The sequence below is a fragment of the Leptidea sinapis genome, chromosome 34, assembly GCF_905404315.1.
Source record: "Leptidea sinapis chromosome 34, ilLepSina1.1, whole genome shotgun sequence".
Classification (NCBI taxonomy): domain Eukaryota; kingdom Metazoa; phylum Arthropoda; class Insecta; order Lepidoptera; family Pieridae; genus Leptidea; species Leptidea sinapis.
Window position 1 is genome coordinate 2,584,510 of NC_066298.1, and position 10,901 is coordinate 2,595,410.

General features: G+C 34.6%; 1 protein-coding gene across 1 annotated transcript; it reads right to left on the reverse strand.

Annotated features, from left to right (window-relative positions):
- Positions 1–202: 202 nt before the first annotated feature.
- LOC126974941 (uncharacterized protein F54F2.9) lies at positions 203–10,151 on the reverse strand. Its single transcript, XM_050822695.1, has 8 exons — positions 9,861–10,151; positions 9,323–9,471; positions 8,916–9,087; positions 8,133–8,359; positions 7,195–7,366; positions 6,511–6,738; positions 6,032–6,190; positions 203–2,467 (listed from the first exon to the last, which is right to left on the reverse strand). Exons 1-8 carry the CDS (start codon positions 9,990–9,992, stop codon positions 2,258–2,260), a joined length of 1,449 nt encoding a protein of 482 aa, XP_050678652.1. The 5' UTR covers positions 9,993–10,151; the 3' UTR covers positions 203–2,257.
- Between the last annotated feature and the right edge of the window lie 750 nt (positions 10,152–10,901).

Below are 10,901 nucleotides of genomic sequence, written 5' to 3' on the forward strand. Positions count from 1 at the left end.
TCAGCGCGCAATTTGCTTCCAAAGCGGTGTTAGGTAAACGACAAATAGAATTAATTATAGCAATAATTTTGAGAATATTCTAAAAATGAATGACTGACCTATTACTGCTTTTTAAAGCTGTTATTTCATTATTTACTGCTTACTATTTCAAACTAAGCACTACCTTAGCTTTATCAAAAACATCTCAAATAAAACTCCTTGAAACAATGTCAATTTATCGTATAATTCATTGAACAAACATAAAAACACATACATTGAGAGCTTTTTAATTCCATTTCGGATGTTTAAAATATTACATAACCTCAGACATAAAAACGTGATACAAAAAATGATGGAAATATTTTGAAAATTACTACAAATGTTACAGAAATTGAGTGACGAAGTGAAACTTCTTTAGAATCGTTGTGATTTCAAACCGGATGCAACGGAAAAAACTCTGTGTAAGAGACACAAATACAAAAACGTGTAGGATGAAGCCGGCAAAGAATGAGACAGAAATATGCATACTATTGAAGTGAAAACTTCTTTATCATCGTTGTGATTTGAAAGTCGATGAAACGAAAAAGCGACAGTAAAAAGAGCAGTCACATCAATTCATAATATTTAACATGGGAGATAATAAGATAGGAAGCATAATACAATGTTTTGGTACCAGGCGATCATAGTTAAAGAAGAGATTGTCTTAAGTATGGCGCGAGTATACCTTAATATATTCTGACTCTTGCGCACGACGTATTACTACAGACACGCGGAGAATATAATTATTATATATATTAGTGGTGGTAGGATTTTCTTTCATAGCGGTTGAAATCATGTGCCATCCTAGCAACACGTACCAGGAATTCATATGCATGATGAACCTTTAAACTTAGAGGTTCATGTACCATGCAGGTTTCACTTCTGACATGTGTACTTTGTACGCACGCAATGTTTTTTTGTCTATGAATCTGTACAGATACCAATATAAAATGTGAAATAACTATAGACAATTAGAAAAAAATCACTGGTAATATCTTATTATCTATTGACAATCGAAATAAGATGGTAGGTAATAGAAATGATATGAGTGCTAATTGCTTGCGGGACGACTGTTTTCTAATCTATAAATATTGTTAACTTAAAAAGTTAATTTTATATATTTGAATCTGGAATGTGTTAACGGTTAATTTTATTAAATCCAAAATGAGATAATAATATATACTTAAGTAATTAGAAACAGAGACGCCATTATTACGTTTATGGATATTTTGGAAAGTGATCACACTCAAATACATTTTTATCAAAATATTATCCTTCCTTTGTACTACGTTGCTTGTGATGAAATCGTTGTAAATATAAACGACACATAATTGAACTGTACGATGATAAATTTAATGTTTGAAAAAGAGCAGTTCTTGCAATCGATTCGGTAGGTATCAGAGTAAATTGGAAAAAATACGTTGATTCTACGGGCAGAAGTGATATTCTACCTTATTAATAAAACATCATGTCGGCGAAAATATATAGGGTGGTTTTTTGAGAAGGGTGATGGCCAAGTCGGAAACTACTAGTCTTCGAGAAAAGTCGTGAAAGGAGTTATGCCCTCGATTTATAAGAAAACAAAACTGCATATTTAGTTTCTTAAAATTTCTTGAACTTTTGACGGAAATCGACGCTAATGATTTTTCAAAAAAAATACACCCTGTATTATTGGACCAATGGACTCTGTTGCTGATAAGGATCAAAATTTTGGCAAGATATATATTACTTAAAATGAGAAGTTTTCAAAAAACCACCCTGTATTTTCGATATATTTTTATATAAATATATATTCGGTAGATTTGGTATTCTTACTTACAAAACAAAAAGCTTTTCGCGTACAAAACCGACGCATTTCATCTTAAAAAGAGACTCGTTGAGTTTACGCTTTTTTTCAGGCATAATTCATAATATAATAATAACTTCGAATTGGTGGTTGGTTGATTTTGACATTCAATAAAAGATTTGAAAACAGAAATTTAAATAAAATAATTTAATTTGGATTGAAATGATTTAAAAATACTTACGAGGTGATCAAAATTAATAGTAGTATAAGAAAGCTAGGGTTTGTCACGTACGCGACAGCGTAAAACGTCACTGTCAAAATGCATTTCAATTAGGACGCTTTCGATTCACGGGATTGCCGTGTCATTAACAAATTTGCTCCTTTTTACACGCTTTTTATTTAATATATATTAACATACTCTGTACCGTATCATTAAATCACAACACAAACAAATCACATAATAGATTCATCTTCAACTATTTGAGCGGGTCGATTTGTCACTGTCTCTTGATTCACGTGATTGGTGATGTCTTCTTTGTCGGTCTTGTTGTTATTGGTGATAGTTTTATCCGGTTGTGCGTCATTCTGTTCGTCTTCTTCTTCCTTCTGTTTCTGCTTCCTGAGCATGTCTGAGAGATACTTGCACCTTTGCATGCACTCCTCCTAAGAGATGATCTTACATTAGTAAATAAATTAATATGTAGCTACGTTGGGCTTGCAAAGAATCATTGAGAGAAATTTTTTAAAGAAATAAACATTTTGACTGTCGCCTCTCAATATATTCTTGATAATGTTATGTATGTACATAGGCACATTAGTGAATTTGCTAGAAACTGTCATAACCATAATGTTAACACTAGGAACAAACATAAATGTATATGAGGCGTTGTATCTATATGCACTTACAACATGATCCCAGATAATGTTCAAAACAAATGTAGCACGAAATTCAAAAGAATTGTTAGAAATCGTTTCTGTGGTAAAGGTTAAACCTCTCTCAGGCTATTAAATAAGTAATAAGTTTAATTGTAAAATGTTACGTTGAAATCAGATTTTTTTGATGAAAAAAAAGCCCACCGAGTTAGTTGCACCCATGCTTCTCAGATCTGAAGCATCCGTTTTGGAATAGGTGGTAGTTTTTGACTTTCAATAAGTAATGTCACATCCTATTTTAAATAAAAATATTTGAATTTGAATTGCTGCTAAAATGAACGCTCCTTCCAGAAACACTGGATATTTTAAATATTTGTTACTTTACTAGCTTATCTAATACATTTGTAATAGATACGGAGATACATTCTTTCGACCGAGGAAAGAAAATTGTTTTACCTATATCATATAAGCTGACTTGACTCCTCGGGATCGCCTGATTCGATTAAAGTCTATTGACCTCTAACGTAAAGCCAGTGTGGTTTCACAGCGGTAAAGGAATACATAGGTGGAATTCAAGCCGTAAGACGACTATTGGAAAAGCCTTAAGGCGACACTAAATGCCAGCGACCTTGAGCGATATGAGTTCGCGGCTGCCGGCCCGCCATCTATGTAACAAAGCCAATATTTTCAAAATTCTTGCGTGGAAGACAGTTTCTATGCTTACAATCCTCGTTATTCACTACTAATCTGAATAAATTAACCTACACAAAAAAGTACAAGCTATAAGAATAACTTTTCTCTGAGAAGTACCAAAAAAATGCGTCACGCCATGCCAAAAAGCTTGTTTAACTTCAAAGAAAAGTGGTAGTTCAAAAAGGCTCGGCAGTGTTAACTATAACCAACAGCAAACATTAGCAACCTACAAATAAGACTTAAGGATATGTGTGACAGGATTAAGCTCATAGCTCGAACTCTCTCTTTCACCACAAAACTTGTGTAAAAAAAACATGTTTTCGTGTTTTCTGCTTACTCTTCGCCTTAAGAAAACGGTCAAAACATGTGGATTCATAGACCTTGTAAAAGTGCTCAAGGCTACATGCGCATCATTAAGGACATTAATGTCCAAACCTACGTCAGATGCCCAGCAGATCTATCAGATGTTTTGACATAAAAATGGGCGTTTATCAAATAAGATGAGATCAAAGGAGAAGTATAAGCTCAGATAAAGGATTCTTCTCCGCTGCGCTCCAACTAGATACCGCAGATGTAGTCGCAAAGTACAGCAACTAATACTACACCCAGGTGGGCGTACTCGAGCCAGTTTCGAACAATGCGTGACGTTGATGTGCCACATGTTCTGATAAACTTTGCTAATAATTTAAACTTATATGCCGTTGCGTAGTAGAACTTTGTAAAAATAATACTACAAGAAATAAGAAAGACACGGGGATCACATATCATCATTAAGTATTATGTATTTTATTAATTTTAATATAAAATAACACAAAGCGTATGTTACAAAATTTGAAAGATGACATTGAGTGTCAAGATGCCACGCACACAAGCATCTAATAGTTGCCGTAATATTATACTATAATTGTTCTTAGGTAGGCAGCGGTGACCAATCCTTAATCTAACGGCCGTTTTCAATAACCTATCTATCCTTAGTTTTAGTTACTAGAGGTAGACAAATCTATCCTTTTGTGCTTACTTACATTTCAATAACCTATCGACATAAAGCATTGGACCATAACTATATAAGACATAACTATGGATAGATAAGATCTTGTCATTAAACGGTGATAGTATAGTATCCGTAACTAGAGATACGTTATTGAAAACGGCCGTAAGAGTTTACGCAATAATAGTAAAACATTTATATGACGTAGGTTTTAAAGAACATTACGATACTAATTTTAGCAATATCAATTAAACGCTTAAATTAGACGCAGCTATATGCCGATTACATTTAGTAACATGCCACTAGAGAAGCATTTTCGCCATTACTTTTGAGCAATTGTTACTTTGGTAACCGTAAAATCAACAATACAATCTATCCATCGACTTCCCAATAATTGCCCGCGTTAGTTGTTCGTGCGTGAAGATAACTTTCAGTTTCTGTGACAAAATTTTACGATCAGTGAAACGAATATTGGGTAAAAACGATAGTAACGAAGTTATAAAGTTTTTTAGCATTGTTGATAAACATTAAGTGTCATTTAATAGCTGTTTAATTATACTCAGAGCTAGAAAAACCGGGTTATAAATATTATCGCAATAGCCACAATAACACAAGTATCCCAAGACGAAGGTTTTTAACCAATTGTGTTTTGCAAGTGATAACAGACGGAACGCAGATGTGGTCACTAATTATGGGCCTTATGAGAAAGCTCATTGTCGCTCAGAGGGCAATGGATAGGGCTATGCTCGCAGTTTCCCTGTGAGATCGAATCAGAAATGAGGAGGTGCGTAGGAGAACCAGTCACCGACATAGCCCATAGGATTGCGTAACTGTGTTGGTAGGCACCCGCAAGATTTACTGACGATCTGGACAAGATCGCTGGAATAAGTTGGATGAGGGCAGCGCAGGACCGATCGTCGTAGATATCTTTGGGGGAGCTTGGTCCAGTAGTGAACGTATTTTGGCTGTTAAGTAGTTAGTGATCGATTTTGAAGACATATAGATAAAATTTATATGCGCACTACAATATCGGCCATCCTGCAGGTCTTAACTACGTTTTGAAGGTTAAGCTAGAGCAACTCTATTGTGTCCGTCTATCTGTATACTGTATACTCCATAGGCGCTTTCTCTCAATAGTGAGTGTGAAATTTTTACAAGAATAAGAGACAATTCGATATCAAGAGTTATATTGCAATATAATATTTTTAATAAATTGTGTTATTTAACACAAATTATTAAAAAAAATGAACTTGAACTGATGTTATTTATGAATCATGAAGATATTCATATTTAATGTTTAACAGAGCAATGGCTTAGAAAATATGAGCTCAGCTTTAACTTCAGTAGTAATCAAGAGGAGAAAAAAACCGCCAGGCTTAAGTAGGAACTGGGCTAGGCATGTATGCCGGATGCACACAGACCGATGGGCACAGGTCGCATTCACATTGGATGCCTCAGGACGGGCAAAGATGTCGACGCAGACCCCCGAAAACCATAGTGTCATGATCTGGATGCCTATAATAAGACCTGGTCGAAGCTGGCACAGGACCGACATAAACGGAGTAAAGCAGGACAGGCCTTTGCCCAGCAGTGGGATCCGATAGGCAAATAAAATACAAATAATCACATATCGCCCTTATGGGCTAGTATTCCCATATTAGTATTGTGTATACCTTCGTTTTCCCGGGCACGTTGTTAGCGATCTTCTTCCAGCGGTCACCGGCGCCACCCTTGGGGTAGAGAGCGAGGGCGTTCTCCAACGCCTTCTGCTGTGTTTGCGACCAATTGCTCACGCTGCTGTTAGTCTCTTCCACAGTTTTACGAGTTTTTACCTGGAACAGGATGAGTTTTACAGAATGGGAGCGAAATTGTGGACCTACACTCAAATGGTGATTAAGAGACCACCACATGCTGTTACAAAGTGCCTGGGCAAGAAGTAAGCGCAGTGTTAGAAATATGACAAGTCGTTTTAGGCATAAATGTTTGCTGATAAATAAAGGTGGCTCTCTCCACTGACATATTCTCTTTAATCCAGTCAAAACATGTAACATTGTATATTAATTAATGCTATTTAAGATACATAATAAGTGTATCTTAATATCTTGGTAAGCAAAATGGAATCTTCATTTGAAATGGTTTAGTAAAATCCTACCTTCTTAGGTGGTTCTGGCTCAGGTTCAGTTTGCTCTTGACCAGGGAGCTTGTAACAGTTCTCCTTCAGCTTCGCAGCCATGTGGACCACCTCACCAACACTCCGGCTCATGCTGCTAGCTATTCTCTCCCATCTTTCAGCAGCACCAGGTGGGTACTTCTTCACCAGACGGATGAGCTCTGCCAGATCATCATCAGTCCATAAACCGCCAGTAATTGGTGGTGGTGCCTACAGTTATTCAATTTGTGTATATTCTACAATGAAATACCTGTTTAAATAAAAAATAAAATTGCATAGTATTGTTTGATTTTCCTTTAGAAATCAAATCTACCTTGTAACATTTCCTAAAACATATTTTTTTTTTCAATTTATGGTTCAAAACAAAAACACACAATAAAAAGCTACATACCCATATACCATGAAAACACCAAAGGGTTTATCTGGGTTAGTAGATAGACAATCACAATGCAAACAATCCAGTCAACCAATTAAGGTGGGCGGGTGCGCGTGATACTGAATGCTCATTGGTCAGATAATTATCGCAACATATAGTAACCAATCGCCACTAGCTACTTTGGATTTTTCCATAGATATAATTAGTACATTAACATCTCCAGTAAAACACTTAAGACGTAATAAAAGTATTCAAAACAACATGCAAATATAAAACCACACCCAACTCACCGTTTTAATGGGTGCAATGATAGGAGCAGACTCATCAGGCTCATCGGCAGGGTCCAGCAGACACTCTCTCTCCGGCGGCACGAAGCCCCGGCGTCGTCGGGCACCCCCTGCTGCAGCCCGGCTCTCTGCCGCTGCCGCCTCCCGGGCCTCACGGGCGCGGTCTTCTTCTTCTCTAAATACAAATACATCCACAAAATTATTTCACTAGTTATTTTAAGGGTCGAGTACCTTCAACAATCCCTATACCCAAAAGCAAAATTGTGTTGTATCTATTTTAACAGGCCGGCAGGATGAAAGATTAACATTGAGAGAAATAATATTTAAGAATCAATTAACTTAACACATATCGAAACAATATGTTATTCATGGTTAATATGATGGATGATGAGATGAAAATGAAAATATGGATGGAGACAAGTGTCATTATCTGGTCCACACCTAAAAAAGGGTAATGCGGAAAATGAAATGTTGCAAGACAAAAAGTTAGGTGTGTAGATGACATCAAAAAATTGCAGGAGACAACTGGTTTAATCAAGCGAAAGATGGAATAAAATGGAAAGATAAAATTGGATAAGCTCTCTCCCATTAGGTATACTAAAATATAGACTATTGCTAAGTCATTCATTTAGATGTAAAGGTCATCTATGTAATTTTTGTATAGTTCAAGATTTATTATAAAGAAAAGATTTAAAGATTTTGAATACTCTAGTGCAAACAAAGTGTGGTAGGGAGCTATTTTGTTACAATCCAAGTTTATCAAATTAGCTCAAAAAGCCTGAGCTAGTTCTTCTCTAATGAGAGAAATTTAACAAAGTTGTCATGTAAAAATGTCATGTGTGTTAGTACCCCAAAGTGACAGAAAAGTTGTGTTAAGATTTACCCATGACAGAGGTAAGTTAACATGGTTTCAAGATTGCAGTGTATGATAAAAAACTCACTTCTTTTTCTTTCTTTTCTCTTCTTCCTCTTTCTCCCTCTTTTTTTCCTTATAAGCACTAATAGCATATGGAATACTAGTTATTACGCACCATATACCTCTAGGTATTTGGAATGGGAGTGTATCTTTTATGCTAGGTTTTGGTAACTGATCTAAAATTTCTGCTAAACCAGATTCAAAGCCAGACTTCTTAAGTTGCCTCTTTCCTCTTGTGTTAAGTATTTGTTCCTAAAATTACAAGGAGCATGATATTAATTATAATCAGAAATAACACTAAATTGTAAAAGCTTTTCTAGATTGTTTGCTGTATATTAAAAAAAGATGTTAAATTGTTCTAAAAAAAACACTATACAAGAAAATATATCTTTGTCATCTTTTACCTTTAATAATGATGTTTGGAATCAATTAAAAACGGGAATATTAGAGTGTCATTCGCAGAACATTACAAAATGAAGGATATCCTCTAACAATTGAAACGATATCTCCAATGTAAAATTGTTTACACAATAAAATTAAAATAATATATATTATATTTGTCTAATTTACTTTTTTGTAGATACAATTATAAAACATTTTACATATTATATTGTAATTGAAATGATCGGTAAATCTTGATATAAAAGAGTGGCAATGAGTTTCTTGCTACTTCTTCTCATTAGCTCAACCCTTCACGAAGTAGCGGTAGATTCAATAAGATTTTTTTTTTTGACATTCATAAGTGTCATTTCCGTGACCTACTTGAATAAACTGATTTTGATTTGATTTGAAACATAAACTTACTCACAGCAGTGTACCTCTTCTCTGCATATGCAGCCCAACCAACTAAATACTGTCCAAATGTTATTATAATAAATAATATAAAAGAGCCTTCAGCCAGGCCCATCTTCCTAACATGTCTATAATAATAGACAGCTGATCTCCAGTTTGGCAAACCATTTTTGAGCACCTCATTGTATCTGTAAATTATTTACTCAACTCATTATTATCTTTAAAATTATCAGATAACAAAATTATTAATTAATTACTAAGTAGAATACAACATTCATTTAATTAATCAAGCAATCTGTAATATATTAAATTATATAATACCACTAAAATCCACAATTGCACAATTGGAAATTATCATTCAAATAACAGCATTTTGAGTACATTTTCATTACTAATTATAATCATAAGAAGCAATGATCTTACTTTTCTCTTTTCCCTGGGTCTTTTAATACATTATGAACTGATACTAAATTCCTGAACTGCACATCTGCATCAGGAGCATCATTTTTGTCTGGGTGAAGTTTTAATGTTAGCTTTTTGAATGCAGACTTTATCTCACTTTGTGAAGCATCCTGACAACATAAAATATAATTGAGTATTACAGGTATACGAAGCAACAAGTTGTAGCTATTTTGGAGATATTTTACATGGTCATCTGATAAAGAATAAAATATCTCAGATGGTAGAAGTGTTACGATCATTCAATCTGACGGGCATCAGACCACCATTCACAAATATATATTTTAGCCGTTTATCACCTGTTCGTTCACAGATAACGAACGAGTATATTAAACACAACAGCATGTCCATAGATTGCCTGCAAATTACTGTCTGTAATACTATTATTATGGATAGTACTATGCAATAAAAACTTTAACTTGTTTGTTTACAGGTTTTTTATTTATTTTTTCATTTATGTACTTCACAGGAAATATTAAATTCTATTATTTTTAATACGTACCTGAGCAACTCCTAATAATTCATAAAAATTTTGGTTAACTTCTTCTACCACGTCAAATACTTCAAAATCTCCGTCGTCCCAGGCGACAGTACTACATAAATAACTTGATAGTAGCAGTAATAAGACCTTCATTTTATAAAAGTTTTACACAAACATTTTATGCATACAACCCAACTTAATTTTAATATTTTATTTTAATTTATAGTTGAAAGTTCAGAGCGCACATAGTAACAATCACTCATGCAAAGGCAAGTTCAACTTGACGTCCGTCGTCAACACTCAACAGCTGACAACAAAGAATATATCAAAATTGAATCTTCACAGGCTGACAAGCAAGTAGCAAGTAGCAAGTAGCAACCACAAAACACTATTACCGACTTACCGAGGCTAAATTACAATCTTAAATACGTTTGAACATGTCAAAATCGGTTACCTAATGCTGCCAACTCTACTGTAGTATGATCCGGTTTAGGAAGAAACTTAGAATAATGACACTATTATTCTAAGGGAAGAAAGCAAATTTAAATTTATTATTTGATAAACACGACGTTTGACTGACAACTGTTATCTTGCAAATAAAGATGATTTGATTTGATTTGTGAAGAAGATTAATAGAGTAGTGATAGATACTTACGTATTTAAAAGTTTAATTAGTATTATTAATTGAGTGTTGTTGCAATTGGGCCCTTTCAAACATTTGACTTCAACAATATTATATGTAATCCCAAATTTTGAAAAGCTGGAACCAGAGTAAATATGTCATGTTAATAAAAACTTGCAGGCAGGGGTGCGAATATCAGATAGGCAACTAGGCAGTGCCTACGCTATGAACCTAAATAAATATAAAAGTGTTAACGTTAATTTACTTCCTACGGTAGACAGTCTACAGGTTACATAAACGAAACAAGCAGCGTTTCATACAACTTATGTCGTACTGTCAGACTAAAGCGCAACTACGACTAGTTAGATCTACAGTGCCTACCTTGCTAGAAAACGAATGCACACCCCTGCTTGCAGGTGTACATAATATGAATTGTATAA